The following is a 22,966-nucleotide window of genomic DNA, read 5'->3' as shown; positions in this document are numbered from 1 at the left end:
AATTCACAATTTCTTAGTGAATCATATATATCCTGACATTTGAGACACTAACGCTATTTCGTGCGCAAAAGATTCAATACTTTTTGACTACCTGATATTAACTCTTCGCAATTAAACTTTTCTGCCACCCTCATATTCACCACACCAGATGTTATCATGGGAAGGAAAGAGTTTGGTGAATTACATGTAATTATGCTAAGAAAATCAACTCGCTACAAATGAACTCGCTTCATGATTTTAATATCTATTTTAGGTTACAACAATAATATGAATTTTAAAATGCATAGTTTGAGCACCTCATTGTGCTCAAAACTCTACGTTCTAATATCCTCATCACATATACGTGTTCTTCCTGCTACTTAAAAAAAAAAAAAAAAAAAAAACGGATACAATGCATTATTACCTCACATCAAAACACGTGATTTACCGAGCAGAAAAAGAGTGCAACTTTCACTATCTATTGGCTATAGTTCCTACTATATGAGAAAAAAACGTGGAGCTGAGTGTGAAATAAAGAGAGCTAACAAATGTAACAAAACAATTTTATTTGTCGAGCACTTTTCGACATTGGAGCACTAGAAAAATCCATATGTCGGATTAGATCCGACATCAAATCAAAAAGGGTTGCAAAAGATAAATACACTCTTAATACTTATCACGCTACTTGACTATAAATTGTAGGAAAACGTAACGGGAAAGAAACAGAGAGAAAGAAAAATATCAATTGATTGTATGAATATGGATAATTCGTACCTTTTTATGAATATTAGATTCTGAAAAAAAAAAAAATAGTCAGACATTGGCCCGACAAGGAGAAAGGCGATAACATGAACCAAGACGCGGCTGAAATCTCAAAAATAGACTGCATCAGCAGCAATAAGCTGTCTCTAACGTTCGGGTAGACTATGAATCCCATGGTGGTAGAACTCAACAGAATGAGCTAAAGAAGATGGTGATGTTAGCGGAAGGTTTCTGCACTGCAATTGATATTTTTGTAAATGACCCATATTTGATCATTACCAGTCTCAATATTTGTTTTGAGACCCTCGTTATCCATGAGTTTGAATGCCTTTTATTAGTGTTGTCCATGACACGAGGAATTTCTAGACCCGTCTCGATGCATAATCATGAGACTTCAAATTATAAATATCGCCTACATAAAAGTCAAAAAAATCGATTACTTTGAAATTAGGGTAAAAGCACCAGTGGTCGTCACTTTAAGGCTGAAAAATTACTCTATTGTCTCTTCTGTGAGCATAGTGAAGATTCACTATGCTCAATCTTTCGGAGCTGTACGATAGTAGAAAAGACGCATTGCTCCTTCCTATATATTACCATAGAGTTAGAATTCAAAGTCGAATAGCCGTTGAAGGAAAAACAATATATTTTTAAATCCCTCGTACTGCACCAGTAGTCATCGCCTCAAAATCGAAATGTTCCTGTGGTCGTCAGGGTTCTGTACCAGTGTTCGTCACTCACATAATTTGACATAATTTATTCAAAAGTTAACTGTTTATCTGTTTAAGATTAAGAATAGATTATAAAGTACTATATTTAATGACAACATAACTTTTAGCACTCAAGAAAGAAAACAAAAATGTTTCTTCATATTTTTTTAAAGGAATTTCAGAAAGAAAAATGTTAACTGAATTCAAAAATTAATTGTACATCACTTTAACCTTAAGAGTACAACATAAAATTCCATGGTTAATAAATATACTTCACTGTAAGCACTCAAGAATGAAAATAAAATGTTTGTGCATTTATTTTAAAGCAATTTGAGAAATAATATGTTAACTGAATTCAAAATTTAACTATACATCATCTTAAGCTTAAGAATACACTATAAAATACTAAGATTCATAACAATTCATTTCTTTAAGAACTCAAGGATGAAAATAAAAATGTTTTTAGCTACCTACATTGTATTTAGATGTTATTGCTTATTAACATTTTTTGGGAGGAGGGGGATAATTCCCGATCAGACCTAGGGATGTGCACGAGACAAGATTTGAAGCTATTTCCTCTCGAAAAGGTGCCGAGAAGGTTCTATCTCTTGCCGAAACCTATATCTGTTTCTATTGGAAGAGCTTTATCTCGTCTCCTCTAGTTCGCATCCCTCCTCCATTTTGTTTCATCATACACTTCACTACTTTTCTCCAAAGCATTCCTCCACCGAGGGTTCTGTTGTTACACATCACGTGACATTGTGACAAAAAGCGTAACGAAGCTAACATCATATATCTGAGCTTTTAGTCTCATGTGCTTTTCTTATTTTAGGGATTTTAGTGCGTAAACAACTACTGGCGCAGTGACGACCACTGGTCATTTTGCCCTCATTGATTTTTTAAAACAAAAAACTATGGCCTATGGAACCCGGAGATTCAATGCCGCATTCACAAAAGCTCTCTGTTGATTTCTGTCCTTATCCAACTGGATCCAGTTTCTATTTTGTATTCCTATTCCTGCGAGATCCATCTTAATATGTCCCACCTATGTCTAGGTAATTCTAATGACAATTTTTCGTTTAAGTTTCCATTTAACATTTTGAAAGCGTTCCTAATTAATTGATTCTATAGTTTAGATTTCCATTCTTTGGCGTTTACCACTATAGCATATTATTCATTTTAGAAGTAGCAAATCTAGCTTTCAAAACAAAACAAAAAAAAAAAAAAAAAAAAGTCGACAATTTTCATTTAGCGGTTTTGGATGAATGATTACTATGCTTTCCTGTCTTTGTTTGATATAAAGAATAGAATGGTTAAGTTCTATGATATTACCAAAAGTCTGTGTTTGTGATAAATTAGTAAAAACTCAATCTGTGCTAACATAAAGAGGGGGAAAGTACTTCTTTATGTTGAAACCATTGATACTCATAAATTGTCAGTTTAAAAGCGAAGTTTATGACGCAGGTAAATGGACACTAATTACAATTTATGAACTCTGAGATCTCCATTGAATACTGGGTAGCCCTATCTTTACTAATGAGTTTCAGGTAAATAGCGACTCCAGGGAATTGCCTGGCTAACCTCAATGTTCAAATTATGCACGTTCCATTAATTATTCACAACTTACCGGCGTTAGGTTGTCTTCCATTTGTATGACAATAACGTTAACGTAACTGCCTCCTGTTGATAATATCCCACCTGAAATCGAAGCGCAAGATGTTACGAGCATTTGCTACTATTTGGAATACGAGTATAACAAACATTTTAATCAATACCTCGATAACTTGAACAATCTGTTATTGTGTATCTCATGCATAATATCAGTTCAAGAGCTAAAGCACTTTTAGACTCACAAATTGTGCTATGTATGTGCATGCGAAGTCTTATAGAACTGTTATTTCTGTTTCCCGTAGTGTTACCTACGAGACTAGAAATTTCTTATCTTGTCTCGATCCTCGTTTCGAAAGGAAACGAGAAGTGAGACGAGAACGAAAAATTTCTTATCTTGTCTCGATCCTCGTTTCGAAAGGAAACGAGAAGTGAGACGAGAACGAGAAATTTCTTATCTTGTCTCGATCCTCGTTTCGAAAGGAAACGAGAAGTGAGACGAGAACGAGAAATTTCTTATCTTGTCTCGATCCTCGTTTCGAAAGGAAACGAGAAGTGAGACGAGAACGAGAAATTTTTCATCTTGTCTCGATCCTCATTTCGAAAGGAAACAAGAAGTGAGACGATAACGAGAAATTTCTCAAGTCTCATTGGCCACACCAGTTCACCCAACTCTTAGATCCTCAACACTGTTTTAGTGTTGCATAATTCAAATCATAAAACTATAAATTGATAAAGTGATTGTCCGAACACCATTAAGAACATTTATTAACGTTTAAAGATACAATAGTGATTGCACAATATACTTCATCAATAAATATTGATTATTTATTGATATCTCCAGAGTATGGTTCAGAGACTTGTACATTACAGAAGTTAGAGAGGAAATATTTGGAGAGCTTCGAAATATGGTGTTAGAGGAAGATGGAGAAGATAAAATGGACAGAGAGAGAGCAACGAACGAAGATGTTTTAAAACGGATAGAAGAAAAGAGAATACTTCTAGCCACCATCCTTCGGAGAAAGGCCAATTGGATTGGACACATCTTGCGAAGAAATTGTCTTCTTCACACCGCCATAGAAGGGAAGATGGAAGGGAAGCGAGGAATAGGAGGAAGAAGAACACAGCTGATCGATTATTTGAAAGATAAGAGAAAATATTGGGAGTTAAAAGAGGAAGCTGAAGATCGACAAAAGTGGAAGAAACATTTTCAGGCAAAAATCTAAGGACCTACCGAAAGGCAGAATACTTAATAATAATAATAATAATAATAATAATAATAATAATAATAATAATAATAATAATAATAATAATAATAATAATAATAATAATAATAATAATAATAATGATTCAAAGTATAAAACTATAAATCGATAAAGTGATTGTCCGAACACCATTAAGAGCATTTATCAACGTTTAAATATACAATAGTAATTGCACAATATACTCCATCAATAAATATTGATTAAATGTTCCTATATCACACCCTTCACAAACCTCTCGTAACGTGGAAGGATTATTATAACCTTTAGATGAAATAAAGAAAAAAGGTCAGGCTATTAAAGTTGTACAGAAATTTACAAAATGAAACAAAAAAATATTCGAAACGATACCAGGAAGAATTTATTGAGAATTTAGACGAGACGAGAAAGAATTTCTTGAGATTCGAGACAGGGTGAAAGAAGAAATACTTATTTCTTGTCTCGTCTCGTGAACAACGTCTCATGATTATGAGACTTCAATAATAAGTTGAACGTCTCATGATTATTCATCGATACTAAGGGAGACGGAGTGAGAAGAAACGGGAGAGCCCGGAAAAAACCCACGCATACGGTATTTGCCGATCACAAAGCCTACTTGGTGGGCGCTGGTATCGAATCCGGGTCTCCCACGCGAAAGGCGCGTATGCTAACCGCTTAGCCGTGAAGGAGCTCGGGAAGGATGAGAAGAAAGATGTCTGAATGCATTGAATGTATGTCTCATTTACAACGTTGGAAAGACTTTTGTGTGGCACTTGTTTGAGTGAATATGTGGTACGAGGCATCGTAACATTGCTCACAAAAGACTGAACCTTGGCTTGGGACGCGGTGGCTCAGTGGTAGACTTCTTATGCATTGGGTCCTTGGTTCGATCCCAGGTTGTGCCAAGTGAGCTTTGTGGTGGACAAACACCGTGTGCCTGAGCTTTCTCGGGGTTCTCCCGTTTCCTCCTACTTTCTTCATTCCACTATTTCATTCATTTCTCATCATCATCGTCTTCTTTAGCGTAGCCGGCATAAGCGTGGGAAGTAAAATTTAAAGATTTAATTTCATGAACCTCGGCTCTGCTGCCCTGACCTCTGGTCAATATACGACCGTCCTAAGTGACAGAAGCAGATTGTTTACTCTGGATTGACCTTCCCAAGCACAAATTCTATCTCTGGCCTTATCCCTGTATTGTTATATCTATTGATAAATCGGTTTGAGTATTAAATTTCCATTGTTTGAAAATTTGGCTGTGATGGTATATGTTGATTTTCTGCATATGATATCTTTTTGACATCGGCATGTTATTAAACCAATGACATTCTGATACATTTCTAGTACCTATTACTTTTATTTATTTATTTATTTATTACTTTTATTTACAAGCAGCAAGCAGTGTGAACATCAGTTTCATCTTAATGGATGGGTGCTCATCGCATATCATCAATTTCTTATTCACAAAAAGTCCTTTCTTCTAGGTTTTCCCAAAGCTACGCATGAGGATTTACACTCAATTATATCACGTCGAGTTGAGTCAGATATATCGATTAGTATATCTCTTGTCTCAAAAACTTTTTTTTTTTTTTTTTTTGTCATACCGCAATAATATTGAAGAGTTAGAACAATTTTCTTCTGTTTGGTATAAGGAATCACTTCCCGGAGTTTAGTATTACTCACAACACACTTTATATGGGAATACCTTAGGTAAAGGAGTGGAGATATGGTAGCGAAAGGCGGACATATGGAGATCCGTCGGAAAAATAATTTTCTAAGAATTCCAGGCAGAGGTGCTGTGGGTGACCGTCGGTTAAGTTCATCATAGTTGAGCAATTTTACAATGGTATTATGGACAAGAATCAAGTTTTGTAGAATCAAAGGCCGAGCCATTCTCTTTTTCATCGCCCCTGGCAGTGGAGATTATCACCACCTTGCTCTAGAGACGAGAAGTGTCGTGATTTCCATTGAGGAGCTGTTGGCCGTCTGTCCAGCCTGAGCCTTGCCATCTTCATTCTACGATCTCCAATCCATCACTAGCCATGAAAAAAGAGACATCGGGAGGATCATCTCTTCAAGCTAAGATATTCTGCTTGATTAATCTATCCTTTAAGTTAATACTTTCTAATCTTCTAACCTTTTCAACCGCTAACTATCACGTCTGTTTTCTATTATTTGTAAGTGTTCTGGTTTTACTTATGCAACCTAGTTCACGATCTCAGATACTATTATAGAACCTAGGACAAGAGTGTTATTCACCATCCACCATCAACGAAATATATTCCTTATGTTGAGTAATCTGAGATTTTGATGAACACCCTCGTAACTGCACATAACAAAATTATTTTGAACAATGCTGCTTTTGATTTATTAGGTATAGTGGCTTTTACTAATACTATGTATGCACTAATTGCAAATTTGGAGCAGACCGATCGACTTTTATTGATTATTCGTAGAATTTTTTTAGTGTGTCCATTGTTTTCGTGAAGGAACACGACATGCAAATAATTGGATAATAAATATCAGCGAAAAATATAATAGCTTTGAAAAATTGTGTTCGCAGAACAAAACGGAAAAGGCTTTGCTCTACCTCTAATGCTGAAAATTCTATTTTCTATTGATTACAATGAGAATTCGCACTCCAAATGCGTTTCCAAGGTTAAGTCTATGGGCATCTCGTTTTTCGATGGTTATTCCTCAACGGTATATCCAATTGGGACATGCGACCCTTTACTATACTTGGCGCGCGCTCTCGAATCACAATGTGAAATTTGCTTAAGAACGGTTTCGACATCTCGAAGGAGTATCCGGATAAACCGAGTCTACGTTGAGTAAGCCTAAAGAGGAGTTTCGCTCCAATTACACATATTTAGGGATTGGCAATAGGTTTACCAATTCGATTTCTTAGAAATAACCAAATAAAAGCAGTTGATAGCACGTATGGATGGAAATACTTTACAAGCCGACTCGAATATTGCCTTTCCATATGACAGTATTAACTATAATTGAAGCATTAATGCATTGTGGCGTAGAGGCTAGGTTAACGTTCGGGTTCCCTTGAAGAGTATTGACGCTTTTAACTGTCCTCAAAGTTTCTGTATTTGTGTTCTGGGAGTATTGGATCAAGTAGAAGAGCACACACACAAAGTGGTAGAGCGCTCACCTCTGCTGAAAGGGATCCTTGGTTCGATCCCAGGCTGATGACTTTGTAGCGGACAACATCGTGGTCCTTGTGTTTTCTGGAAGTTCTCTAATTTTCTCCCGCATATTCATTCTATCAGTATCCTTCATCAATAATTCGTCTTCCTTAGCTTACTGCTCATAACAATATAATGCAGAACTGAAAGATTTCATTTTTATAATTGAAAAAAGTATTGAAAATTTTATAATTTAAGAAAATATATTGAAAATTTTTAATTAAAAGGATTTTTGTATCATAAAAAGAATTTTTATAATAGGAGTATAGTTTACCAAAAGAAGCCTTTACATTTTTACTCTGTCTTTCCTCGTGTCCGTCCAGGAGAAACAAAATCTGATTAACTACTTGAATCACTGTATCATGAGGGACATCCTAGAGGGTATGGTGGCGGGAAAGAGAGGGAGGGGGCGAAGGAGACTACAATTAATGGATGATATTAAAACAGAAAGATCATACGCGAAGACGAAAAGGTTAGCGGAGGACCGTGGAGCATGGAAGCTTCTCAGCTGCGGCAAGTGACCTGCCAATAAAGGCAGAATACCTATGATGATGACTTGAATCACCATCAATTTTGGTAAGGTTTGGAGGATTAAAAGTTAGTAAACGAGTTCGTTTTGATGGAGGTGATCCACCCAGTTGATCCCAAGATATGGCAAATGAAAAATCGTTTCCCGACGTATTCCAATGGAAGTAACTATGGATAATATCCTTGCTTGGTAGAGTACCCACAGTGCTTCTGAGATTAGCGGGTTAGCATAATGTTCAAGATGCAAAATGATTCTTCACGGAATAAAAAGCTAAAATAAAACTAAATTAATTTCTAACCTAAATCTAAAGACTTAAATATTTGGTATTTCCAAATATTCATTCATCTTACTAAAACTTTTTGAGTGGAGAAATAGAGAATGAAGGAAAATGCAAAAAATTCCGATTTCAGTTTTCACTATGACTTTTTCACCGTTGGTACTGTGACGTTTTTTGTAATTGACTATACTTTCGTTAAACTTATTCATTATTATAAAGTTTTGGGATGAATAAATTCAATATAAACTTATCGAATAAACCCTTAAAAAAAGAACGATTTTGTGTAGAGTGGATGTCTCTGGAACCAATTAACCACATTATGCAAGGTATTTTTGTATTTTTTTATAAGTGTATTATAATTGAAATGAAATTAAGTGAAATTTCTAGCCTTATGTCCCACATTTATGCTCTTCAAGTTAAAGAATACGGAAGGTTAATGAAAATGAATTACTGTAAAAGAATGGGTGGAATGCAAACGTGGGAGGAAACAAAAGAATTCTGAATAATGTCCATTTCCACACAAGAATTGAGTAATTATAGTTTAATTACTTACAAAGATAGTAATTGCAGTTATCGACGAGACCTTTTACGATGCTACGAAGCCAGATAATTCATAGAGGTATAATATTTAACGATGTATTAAAGTGAGTGTTGCAGACCTAATAGTGAATGCTTCACTTTGATACTCTAATAAGAATGTTGAAAAATTATGTGAAACTACGACTCACTATTTTTTTTTTCATCACATTTCCTCAGTTTGCAGTGGCCCTGAGTCGCTAACAGTCTAACCTCTGACGCGAAAGGTCCTGGGTTCGATTCCCGGTGGAGAGACTCGGTCGAAAAAGTGCAAAAACGTTTTCAAGCCAGCTATTTCTGGGTTTTCCTCATTCACAGTGGCGTATTTAGGGGGGGTCACCAGGCTCGAGCTCCACCCCCATTGAGTGCAAAGTTTTTTTTTATGCACTTGCAGCGATAAGAGAAAAACTCACGAAATTGTCAGCTAACGACACTTGTCGAAATGCAGAACAAACGCAGCATATCTCCAACAGACTGACCCATCCCATTTCACCTCCACTCCCACCACACACACATACCAACAAAAACTTTTAACAAGCGAATATGTTATTGCAGCGGAACGCTTTAAAGCCTCACTCAAATTCGACTCTCTCTGTTCTTGGCACTTTTTTCCTGCGCATGTTTGTTAATGTAAAGTACATATCTATATCTATACTTATACCTCTCTCTCTCTCTCTCTCTCTCTATATATATATATATATATATATATATATATATATATGTGTGTGTGTGTGTGTGTGTGTGTGTATCCACGTTCAACACAAAATATGCCTATGTTGTATTCAGTTTTGGCTCAAAATTTTCAGCCCCCCCCCCCCCCCATTGAAAATTTCTGGATACGTGACCCCTCATTCGCACCAGACAAATGTCGGGATGGTACGTTATATAATGGTCCCAGGCCGTTTCCTTCCTTCCCCAATCCTTTCTTCCTTCTCTTTCCTCGGATAGTGTGATCACGTAGAGACGCCATCCCTCATACGTGACGGGCTAACATGACTATATATGCCGAAAGCCCAGAAATCCAATTTCTAATTCCTGAGCTTCATTTTCCTTCATTTCAAATCAATTCATAAAGAAAAGGAGAAGCTGCCTCAGTTTATTCTCTTTAGAGTACAAATGACGAGTAGGAATAAGAATATCAATTATATTGGATATCGTACATTAAAATATTTCCGTAATCAAATATTTGAGCAGCGGTTTGTCCTCCTTAGTGTCATAGGGTTTAAATAGAGAGTTAAAATGAAGACTAATAAAATGCTTCGGATGGAGTTTTGTACTTGATAGGGCAGAAACATGGACATTACGCGAAAACGATGAAGAAAGACTGGAGACTTTTGAAATGTGGGTGTGGAGATGAATGGAGATGATTAGCTGAGTGAAACAAAAAACGAATGACAATGTTAGAAATGTTGGGAAAGAAAAGAACATTTAAGGAGTTTGATGTAATAAGGGTAAGTCTGAAACATGCAGTTGGAGAAAAGCGATGTTGAAAATTTAAGTAGTGTATTTTTTTTCATACGTAAAATAATGTAATATGTAGCATTTTATTCCAATATTGAATTGAAATGTTACCAGGAGGCTAAACAAGCATGGCAAAAGCCACAAATGCGTTTGATGCAAAAAGGACGTAAAGACGATTACGCCCTTATTACATCAAACTCCTCAATTTTACAAATAATTGTAAAACGCAATTGGTCATCATCCCAGTTGCGTTGAAATAAATAAAATAAATAAAGAGAAACTAGTTGGGACATTATTTGAGGAGGCACTGTATTATGATGGAGGTGCTACAGGGGCGTCATTTACGGGGGCAGGATGGGGCAATTGCCCACTCCAAGAATTTGAGGAGTACATATACTTTAATCGATTATCTACTAATATACTAGTACAAAACGTGAATTTCTTATATCGGTGGTGCTCTTGGCCCCCTCAAGCGAAGTCTGAAATGACGTCCCTGAGGTGCTAGAAGGTATGGTAGCAGGAAACAAAGTGAGGAACCGAAAGGGACTGCAATTGATGGTCGATCTTAACCCTTAACTACTTTGGTGGAAAAAAACCTACTCTCCGCTTGGGTCTGACAGGACCCAATGATTTCTTTCGCAAATATACGTATTGATCTTCTTGTGCTTTTTTTTTTCTAATTCCACGGCTAAGTCAGTGTTGTTCTATTTATTTCTCGTATTACAAAATTACCAATATATTCTATATGAATTTGTTGAACGAGAACGAGAACGAGAACCTATTGAACATGCAAATCTGCTGAGAAGTTACTAGTATCATGTTGAGAAATATGAGGCTCAATATATTTTTTTTTTTTTTTTACGAAGGCAATGAATGTATTTTCTTCTGTTTTTTAAAAAACTATTTTCATCTCCAGATATGTAATGTGAAACCGCACTGAGAATAATTGTCAACTCCTTATATATATTGAATAAAAATCATAACTTTACACTCTGGTTGGGTATCTCACACCCTCAAGCAATTCATATTGCGAAGAGCCATAGTATTTATTTTTGTTCCTATTTATACAATGTCAGTTCACTCCAAACTATGAGAGTAGAAGAGAAACTGTGATCTATTGAGTACAGAGAGGAACATACGACAGCTGGAGTCTGTGAGACCCCACCAGAGTAGTTAGAAACAGAAAAATCGTATGTGAAGACAAAGAGGTTAACTGAAGACCGTGGAGCACGGAAGTTTCTCCATTGCGGCAAGTGAACTGCCAGTAATGGCAGAATACCAATGATAATAATGAATGTCTGCTGCTCATACAAGTAAAGTAGAACTAAACTTAAAAAGGAATATTAATTGAAGCTAGCGAACTGAGTATAGCTTCTGCCATTTGACTCAACCGGCAGATCATTTATCCGGCTACCCGATTTTAATGAAAATTGGTACGAGCCTTCCTCCAATCTTCCGAAATATGCTTATTGTCTGGGATTGCACTCCATCAGGAGTATGGGAATAAAACGGAAACATCCACCCCAGTTAGAAGTTTATATATAAACATAAGTACATTTTTTCATTATAAAGTGAGTTAAAAACACACACACACACACACACACACACACACACACACATATACTCGATTCTGATGATAGCGGACGTCTGGCCAAACAGTCAATCGCTGTTAAGCATCGGGTAGATCACGAATTAAAAAAATAAATAAAAATTAAAATGGGATTCAATTGAACTAAAATGATTTCGAATAAAACGCGAAAATATAACATACTTCATCATACGGTAATATCATACTTTAATATTCATTAAAAAAAAAAAAATATTTTGTCCCTAGAAATTTGTCACCTTGTGCCCGGACCTTATGACCCGTGCGTAAGGATGGGCCTATATACTACATTATTATTTCCCATGCCCTTATCAACGGGGAACCGGGCCCTCCTAAATTTTTACTGCCCCCTAAAATTTTCACGGTAGGCTTGCAAATGAATTATAATATAGTGATGAACTATAATATAACTGGAACATTGCATTTTTGGGCTGGCTACTGTATTCCCTCTTCTTTTGTTAATTTTCTTTTCTTTTTAACTTTAGAGAATAACGCAAAGACAACAACCATGTCGGAAGTTAGATAGGAAACCTTTTAGTGTCTATAACTAGTTAAGTATTATTGTTCTTTTCTTACAACTTACAGTACACAGTTCGTATAGTCATAATAATTACCGGATACTCTAAGTTCTACAACTAGAAAATTAGGAAAACAATGATGAGTTTATTTAATGGTATTTCTCTTTCTCAAAGCTTACTTTAAGAAATGTAATATTATTCATTCTTACTGTATTGTTTGCTTCAATATTTACCAAAAAATCACTGTACAAATGGAGTGTGGATTGTGATGAAGAGCAATTATTGCGCATGAATGAATTTTCTTTGCATAGTAGTTAGCAACACTGCGCGTCAGTTAGAGTCTTAGCGGAAAAATGGTGAGCAGCACTGAGTATACAAGATGTCGGTTTTCTTCGAGTGACACGGGATGAGGTCGCAGCTGTCTGGGGATCCTAGCCCGCTGACCCCAGCGGGCCAGACAACATGGGAAATTGTATAGGCCGCTGTTTTATATTTCAAAAACGTAACAGGTAAGTTTCTATCTATGTAACTTCTCTGTTATCCGTGACACCTAATGTTTATATCAGCCGACAGCTGTGAGCGCAGCCTCCAGGGACAAGTGCTTCGGGCTACATCGTAGTTTTTACAAGACACACACACAGAAAAAACAATAACTGATCATAAGTAAATATTATTTTTTAAAAATAATTTATATTCATGTATTTATTTTAATGAACGTTATTTCTTTCATCTGTTATGGGTAGATATGAAGTGCGTTGCGTGTTTTTCTGTGCCAGTAATGCTTCGCTGTCGGAATTGATTTTTCACCTACGGGGAGTTGAGTCAATGTTACTCTGCTTTAACTAAAGATCAGAAGGGGTGACGTAATAGGTCGTTAGCTGACCCACGTGACCTTATACGACACTGAACTTGTTTGGTTTCCCAAGTCTTCTGGTAAATTCGATTTTCCTCTTGTAAAGGTATAAAATAAGCCAGTCTATTGGGTACACGGGTAAAGTAGAAAAACAAAATGCTTTACAATCACGTGTCAAAACTTTTTTTTTTAAAGACTTTACTCGTAAAACATTATACAGTTTTTAAAACAGTAACTTTTTCCAAGATAATTGTAAAAATTAACAACAGGGAAAGAAACGTTAAGAAAATTAATTATAATTGTTTATATTGTTACTACAGGTGTTTGCAAATGAAACTAATTAACAAATTCATTCCTATATACGTTATCACAATTTTCAATCTATTGATATTTAGTGTACTATTTATTCAGTGTGTTGTAAGCAAATGAAGACCAAGACTATACTTAGAATCAAACTCAGACCGCGAAATGAAAAGTGGGATAAAACAATATTTTAAAAACTTGATTGATTCATGTAGTGTACAATCACATCATTAAAAATTGTCCATTGTACAAAAATATTTTTCGATGTACCGCATATATAGTTTTTTGTTGCATATTATATAGACCAATACATGAGTATTTATTATTTATAGATAATAACTTATAACATGCGTAAAACTTATTCAATTCTGGCTTTCTAAGCAATAGAAAATAACATCAATAAAATATTTCGAAACAGCTAACCATTTTTTAATAACATGATTGTATAATAGTTATAACGTGTGCAATATTCTTACAATTGAAGAACTAGTTATACATTAGAAGCCGAAAATAATGTTCAACTTTAAAGAAAATCGACGTTTTTGTTTTACAGAAACAATTACTCAACACACATATGTTTCAATGGTGATTAGATATATTTAGTGTAACTTTTACCGTAATTTACGTTGACGACGAAACAAATTAATTTCCGTACGCTTAGGGATATATATATACCAAGACTTTTCATTACTGTTCTATTCTTTTTGAGTATACAATTATGAAATATCATAGTTGACGAAAATAGTATTAACTGCCTTGGGAATATATATATATATATATATATATATATATATATATATATATATATATATATATATATATGTGTGTGTGTGTGTGTGTGTGTGTGTGTGTGTGTGTAATTTCTTTAATTTTAGGGAGATTTTTTTATTTTAGTAAAATATTAATTACGAGGCTAATCTCATTTTCCAACACCCAAAATGCATATTTGGAGTCATTATCTCCTTAGATCGTACTACTTTGATGATGCATATATGTTAAATCCTAATATACATTTTGAATGTTAAAACGAAAAGTTTGCATTCGAAAACTAAGGGACAATGATATAAAGTGAAGCTAAATATAATTTATAGAAACAAAATCTAATTCATATCCTAAGTGTATATGCAAGTAAATCACAAAATAAGTAAAATGGAGAATTATACGTTTTCCTGTAGCTATATTTGTTTTCTAAATATGTTCTTTAATATGTCACTAGAATCCAACATGTTTCTAACCGACTTAAATAATGGAGGAGATTTATATATATACACCAAGACTTTTCATTACTGTTCTATTATTTTTGAGTATACAATTATGAAATATCATAGCTGAGGAAAATAGTATTAACTGCCTTGGAAATATAAAACAGTATCGCAGCCTTTACATTTCAATAGAAATATTAATACATGCGTTATACATCGTACATTTTAGAGAATGCCTTTACTATTGTCATATGTCTTTTATGACAATCATGGATGTTCATAAAACAGCGTATAGGCTCTAAAACTTTTAGAACTACAGTACTGGTTATCGGTGCTTGTTTTGTATAGTCACACGTGATTCTTGCTATTTTCCTTCTGAAGAAAAGTTAAATATTCTTATTTTAATTGTTAAATATTCATTGCATACTTTGCAGCATCCTTACTAACTTTATTTACATCACTTTTTATTTTTGTTTATTTAGTGTTAGAGTTTCAGTAAAGTTATACCAAAAACACTGAAAATATCTTGCCACTAAATCTTCGTTAGACTATAATCAAGAAATAGGCCTACAGTTAAATTGTAAAATCACAATAGTTTATTGTTATCACCAATGATGGGTATTTTAGTCTCAACTATATTCTTTGTCGTAAGCTAGATTGTAATTTAATAAACATTGTTCTCATACAATGTATGCCAATGCTTTTCTTCTGTAATTTGACTGCAAATCTCAGGATGTTCTGTACAACATATAATAATTATCTGTTTTAATCATCCGCGGGATTAGTGCAAATATATTTATCCGCAGGTGAGTGTCTTTGGCTCTGTAGACCAGGCTTACATTCCCTGCGGGAGACAATGTGGTTCAGATATCACATTAAACTGTAGGTCCACGTCTCGTATAGCCTCGCTACTGAAAGGAATGTAAAACTCAAAATTCAATCCAATCCAATTTATCCACTGACCCCGTTTAACTTTATTTATTACCACTAATTGTGCACTCAAGCCTTCGGCTCGCTGTACAGTATAGGTTAAAATCATGAATAATTGAAATCTCCTGATTGTTTACAGGTAGAAAATTTATTTGTTTGCCCACCAACCACTCCAAGCTATAAATATATTTTTTTTAATCCAATTATTCAAACACTTCGCTATACTTAACAATTGCAGCAATGGATGTTTATTAACGTCGGACAAACAAACGATAGCGCTCGTACACAATATCTATTAGCGTGATTGTTTGCTATTAAGAATTAGCGTAAGGGGCCGCGGTGGCTCAGTGGTAGAAAGTTCACCTCTGATGCTTAGGGTCCCGGGTTCGATCCCAACCCCCGCCAAGTGAACTTTGTGGTGAACAAACACCGTGTGCGTGGGTTTTCCCGGGGGTTCTCCCGTTTCTTCCCACTTTCTTTATTCCTCCATTTCATTCATTACTCATCATCACCATCTCCTTTAGCCTCACCGGCATTACCGTGCGACGTAAAACTCAAAGATTTCATTTCATTTTTAAGAATTAGCGTGACGCACTTTGACATTTATGTTTATTACAAGGATTCTCATTATACCCTTGTATTTCTACAACCAAAATTACAAATATGTTAAGTAAGGTTGTATAACCTTCTAGGATGACGTGATGCACAGACTCATAATATTCCTTTTTATGCTTAGGATACGTTAATTGTCGATAAAAGAGAAGTGTACATAAAAAAATGAAAACACATCTTACAGTTTGTCTCATGTTTATGCCCTTTAGGCTAAGGGAGACGGATGATTAAGGTAAGTGAATGATGATGGAAGAATCGGTGGAATGAGAATGTAGCAGGAAACGGGAGTACTTGAGTAAATCCATGCACACGATGTTGTCCACCACAAACTTATTTGGCCCGGGATCGAACCAGGGATCCCATGCACTAAAGGAAGCACTCTACCACTGAGTTACCGTGAGTGGAAATAAAGAGGAAGGGAAACAAACTATTTAAAAGTGGATCAATTATTTGTAAATCACCAATTTAATATATTTTTCAATTGTTTCGTTTATTCTTTTGTCACTGGTTTCAAAATGAACTGCATTTACATTACGAATTAGCAATTTTGCCTAGATTCTGTAAGCAAACAAATATTTACGGTCATGGGCGTCCGCAGGTTGGGACAAGGAGAGGACAATCGTTCTCCCCTGAATTTTCGGAGGGGTAGAATTCTTCGAAACACACGTGAAAACATACTGGGCCTTATGCAAAGTTTCTTTTGACGCGTGATTAGTGCCATATTAAAGAGGTCGACTAACATATGTTTCCTGCAGTAGTCAGGCCTTTAGTATGACGCTAATCATACGTCAAAACGACTCTGCATAAGGCGGACTATGTTTCCTTACTGATATACAATATTATTTAATATATTTATACTCAATTCTACAGTACTCTATAGTATATTTACTGTAGCTATTAAAGTTGTGTAATATGTGTAAATAATTGTCTTACAGGAAAAAAATTAAATAAAATATTTGAGTTTTACGCCCCACGATTATGCCTGGTAGGTTAAAGGTGATGATGAGAAATGAATGAAATGATGGAATAAAGAAAGTGGGAGGAAACGGGAGAACCCCGAAGAAGCCCATGCACATGGTGTTTGTCCAGCACAAAGTTCACTTGGCGCGAGCTGGGATCGAACCAGGGACCCCATGCACCAGAGGAGAACGCTCTAAAACTGACCTATTCCAGCCCCTGTCTTACAGGAAGTAATAGGAGTATGTGCACGCGGAGGTTATGGTGGCTCAGTGGTATTGCGCTTACCTCTGGTGTGTGGGGTCCGTGGTTCGATACTAGCCAAGTAAGATTGTTGTGGACAATATCGTGTCCATGGGTTTTCTCCCACATTCTCCTTCCACCAATTCTTTCATTATCCATCAATTGCCTTAATGATCATTTTCCCTTAACCTAAAGGGCATCATCGTTGGACATTATAACTGAAAGATTTCAAAATATGAACACAAAGGCAGCAATATGTATATGAATCCGTGTTTGTGCTTGTTTATCTGTCTTTTGCCTCTTCTTGAAAATAAAAAGTACTGTGGGAATATACAAATTTGGATATATGATAGATCTTTTCAAACTAGCAAAATATCAAACATATTTGCCGTCCCCAACTCTAATTTAAATATTTGAGTTATGCAACCCTGCAATATGTATTAGAAAATACAAAAAGAATATTGTTGTGCATATTCATGCCCTATGGTTAGGCAGTTATGCAGTGACGAATGAAACTCAAAACAATGGGTGATATGCATAAAAGTGAGATCTTACTCTTTGCTCAAGATTTTGAGATTAATCTCAAGGCTGTGTGCATAAAAAGCGAGATAACGTGACGTCATTTGAGTATAATCTCAGGCATCTCGGAACTTATGAATCATACTGTGATTTCTCACTTTTCGTATGCATAAAGTTGAGTATAATCTCAACTAGCTGAGATTAATCTGCAAATTTCGTGAACCACCTCAGTACCAGTCTCACTTGTTTCACAGTGTGTGAGAGTGGATCAAAATGGTTGAATTTATGGATGTGGAGCCAAGGAGAGAAGTGTACAAAGTTTGAGAGACTCTGATATATATGACTATAAAGGTCTATATAGATTTGAAGAACGAAATTTACAATGGATGGCACAGTATTTTCTTGGGAATGTACTGGAAACCAGAGGTGAGGTTCTGAATAATGAGAAGATGAGTTGTAAGTACTGTACAACGTTTGTTGCAGATAATGGAAGCTGGAACAGATGGAGAAACAGCGCAGTGTCCACAATGGCAAAACCTATCATGTTACACTCTCAATGATAGATAAATACAATAAATAAAAAATAACTAAAAATAAATATAATAAATAAATAAATCATGACGTAGGGAGGAACCACTTCTTGTTCTCTAGCAATTCATAATGGACACTATCTTAGAGTCACCGGTGCCCCATTCACTTCCGATTTCAACATGTGCTCTAGTATACTCTCTCTGTGTGATTAGACGTAACTTTTTATGAGAAACAAGGTTGTACTTGATCAGTTTTTCTATTTCTTATCATTTTGAAACTACTCATTTTTTTCTGCTTACTTTAAAACTTTGACTCCCGTTCTTTAACCTCTTCTAAACGTTTTCAGAAAACAGAGATAGCCAGCTGTTTAATCCTCGGAAACTCGAAACACCACGGAGGGGGACATATTTTAAAATGATCGAAAAAAAAAACGATATTAATCTCGAATCTATAGTTTTCGGGGACGATGAGAAGAACAGTGACACTTCCGATGCTGTTTAATTCCAAATTCAGCCCCGTAACTTGGGGGAATATACATAAAAATTGATCGAAAATAACCAATATCAGTGTCGAATCCATAGCTTTCCGGGTCGCTGAGTTGAACGGTGACACTTCCGATCCCGTTTACATCCAAATTCAGCCCCGCAACTTGGGGGAGGAGGAGGAGGAGGATATATTTATATAAAATCATCAAAAATGACCGATATTAATGCCAAATCCATAGTTTTCGGGGTCGCTAAGATGAACAGTGATACTTCTGATGCCGTTTAAATCAAAATTCAGCCCCACAACTTGGGGGGAGAGGGGAAGATACATAAAAATTATCGAAATGGCCGATACCTAAGAGCGCTTCAGTAATAGTAAAAAATAACTGACTAACGGAACATATTGCTAATTTTTCTTATTGTAACCCAACCAAGTGGATAATTGACGATAGTCCAGTACTAATTGGCTCCTCAAACATGAGGCACAATTGCGACTGTATAGTGCTGAGAACTTGGTTGTCACTGTTTTAAATTGCTGGAATATGCAAACGAAAATAACCGTAGTTAATGTCTACTCCAATAGAAAACAAAAATCTTGCTTTTGTGGTGGATAAATAACGCTACTAATTTTAATTTTATAACATGTTTTCACTCGCTGCATACCTGTGAATTCCTGAGTTAGAGAAGGAAAGGAAACCAACATCCTCGCCTTTAGTAAGTCATTTCTGTATGAAACGTCATCGAAACCAAGTTCACATGAGACGGAACTGCACGTTACAGTGAGAACAATCTCATTCCTATTCGTTCTTTTTATGCATACGAGTTACGAGTAGGAACTCATTTGTAGATTAATCTCGTTCAAGAGATGAGATTATATTCACTAATACTTACTCAACTTTATGCGTATACTCAACTCATTGTCAACTTCTAGTCATAATTATTTTTTTAAAAAAAAAAGGAAAGTGAGTTTCGTTTCCCATTGTGAAATTGCAGTAGAGTTAGAAATTATGTGAATTCAATAGTCAAAAGTACTAATTATAGATTTCTAAGTTTTAGTTGCAATAGAAGGATAAGTCCGGATATGGTACCCGTTCTTGAGACTCTGAATCCATACGAAAACGCCATTTCTAGCTACCTATCACCGTTTTTCCTTCAAAAAAATTAGAATTGAAACCGGAAGTAGTAGCAGGCTTTTGTAACTTCCAGTTCTTTGAGGAAAACAAATAAGAAAGTTATCACTACCTATTATCATTTTTCTTCTTCTTGATAGCAATCACTGTTGAAACCGGAAATGGTTATTTCCTACCAGTTCCGGTTTGGATAGAGAGTTCAGGAAGGAGATGGAACTTATCCTTGGGGCACTTGAATCCATATCAAAACACGATTTCTTGCTATCTCCTATGATTTGATACCTATTGACAGACAGACTGACGGAAATAGCGGTTCTTTAAGATTTCCTATACTTACCAAGTCTTCTTCTTCTTCTAAGTATTTTTTATCCCAGTCGGTTTTTTGGATCGCTGTCCTCCACCTGTCTATATCTTGTGTCATATCCCTTATGACAACACACTGCCCCAGATTGTTCTTAACATAATCTTCCCACTTCTTCTTTGGCTCGTTTCCCATTCAGTTCTATAGCATCCACTTGGTGAACTACGTATTCTTACATGCCCAAACCATCTCAGTCTACTTTCTTGCAGTTTTTTTTTTTTTTCAGTACTGGTCAAACCTTTACTGTTCCCTAGATCACATCATTCTTAATTTTGTCCTTCTGCGTCACTCCACACATCCGCCGCAGCATTTTCATCTCCGCAACATTCAACTTTTGTTTCTCTCTCTTCTTCGTTCAATATTCCGCTCCGTATAGTATGGCAGGTATCACTAGTATTTTGTAAAACTTCTCGTTTAAGACGTATTGATACCCTACGGTCACACAGTACTACTGTCGCTTCTCTCTATTTTGTCTGTTTACATCTTCTATTCCTACATTTTTTCTGCAGTATTGATCCCAAGTACTTGAATTTCCTCGTCAATACCACCTCTTCTTCGTCCAGTCGTATTCTTCTATTATCGATTACACTTTTCCTGAAAGGGCAATGTAAATATTCTGTCTTGCTTTTACTCAATCTCCAATGCTCTTTTACAGGCATCTAATTTCACTTGCAGTGCTGCCTTGGTCTCACTAACCAGCATAATGTCATACGCAAATAGTAGGCCTATATTCCAAGGCGTTAACTCTTAGAAATCTAGAAAACCTATCAAGATCATTAACATCATCCCACATATTTCTAACATTGCTGGTAGATCACTTGCCGTGCTAGTTAAGAAGCTTCTATGCACCACATTCCTCGGCCAACCTCTACCACTTGATTAAATTATCGAATTAACAATTGCAATATTTTCTTTCCCTCCCTTGTTCTCCTTCCATCAAACGTTGCAGCATATTCCTCACAATACAATTTATTTCTCCAAGTAACATCCGTTTAATTATAATCTTCATTTTTTAAAAAATAATCTCAAGTATTATTTTTCTCCCTGTTTTTCATTTTATTTAGCTATTTTTTTAAATGTTTCTCTATACCTAGTTTCTAAAACCCTGACAATCTTCTTATTGTTTTTATACAATAAATATTTCCACATTGAAGAGACATTCATTATTCTCAACTCACTTCTGATTTGAATTTTAACGTACCAGTATAACATAAATGATGAACATCGAAACTTTACAAACGGAGCCAAAAAAATGTTATTAAATAAACTAAATGTTTTCTAAACATTCCGAAGAAACCCGGGTGCCTGGTAATTATCGTCTGTGTAGAAATCAAGTGGAATAACTCGAAAAAATACAATTTTAAGTTATAACCACCATCCATCCTTATTTAACTTGTTCTATTATTTTTATTCGGTCTCTTGGCAGATCCTGGATTTAATGAGATTTTTAAAAATAATTTTAGATTTGAGCCTGAAAATGTTTCTTCCCCTCTTTTCTCGATGTTCAGTTTCCTTTTTTAACTCCCCATATTATCTTCTATTTTTCAAATCATCGATCAGTTGTGTTCCTCTTCTTCCTACTCCTCGTTTTCCTTCCTATTTCCTTCTATGGCGGTATAAAGAAGAAAATCCAATCAAACTAGCCCTCCTACGAAGGATGTTGGCCAAAAGCGTCATCTTTCCTCCTATCCGTTTTAAAGCATCTTCGTTTATTACTTTCTCCGTCCATTTTATCTTCTCTATCTTTCTTCAACATCACATTTTCGAATCTCTCTAAATATTTTATCTCTTACTTCCGTAATATCCAAGTCTCTGAACCATAAAGTTCAGCACTCCATATATAGCACATGACCAATTTCTTTCTTCCTTAATCCAATATTAAACCTGCTAGTGAAGAGTAATACTTTTCTTGTTAAAATCTTCTTTGACTATGGCAATTCTTGTCTCGACCTCTTTGATACAGTAAGTATATCTCGTAAAAATAGTTCCCAGATACATGAATTCCTCATATTAAAGGATATTTAGAAACATTCTGAATGTTTGGAATTAAAAACACGGTATAACGTTAAACGAGATATTTCAAATCGCTGTCATATAAACTTTTAAACACCAAGATACGTCGCTTAACCCCTTCACCGACGTTATGATGTCATAAACTGGAATTTCTAGTCTTTAAAAGTTATGAAGACATTTCTTAGCATATGTATAATACAATTTGCACATACTATTTGGCTTACTATCTAACTGACACACAATCATAGTCAACGTCTTGCGAATAAAATCAGAAAAATAAACACACTGCTGAACAAGACTGCACTTATTTAATATAAAAACACATTTACACGTGACGTTTCGATCTTCTAGCCAAGATCCTCATCAGAC

General features: G+C 35.4%; 1 protein-coding gene across 4 annotated transcripts in view; it reads left to right on the top strand.

The window, feature by feature from the left end:
* The first annotated feature begins 12,810 nt into the window (after positions 1–12,810).
* The window catches only part of LOC145694740 (uncharacterized), a 104,471-nt gene continuing 94,315 nt past the window's right edge, over positions 12,811–22,966 (top strand). For all 4 annotated transcript variants that reach the window (XM_081771339.1, XM_081771357.1, XM_081771328.1 and 1 more), the window contains exon 1: positions 12,811–12,967. In XM_081771339.1, the coding sequence (XP_081627465.1) occupies positions 12,921–12,967 (47 nt within the window). In that variant the 5' untranslated portion in view covers positions 12,811–12,920. The remainder of the gene's footprint in view (positions 12,968–22,966) is intronic.

This window comes from Thermobia domestica, chromosome 1, assembly GCF_964235325.1.
Source record: "Thermobia domestica chromosome 1, izTheDome1.hap1.1, whole genome shotgun sequence".
In the NCBI taxonomy this organism is placed as follows: domain Eukaryota; kingdom Metazoa; phylum Arthropoda; class Insecta; order Zygentoma; family Lepismatidae; genus Thermobia; species Thermobia domestica.
The sequence above is the reverse complement of the archived record's forward strand: the minus strand, read 5'-3'. Positions and strand labels throughout refer to the sequence as shown.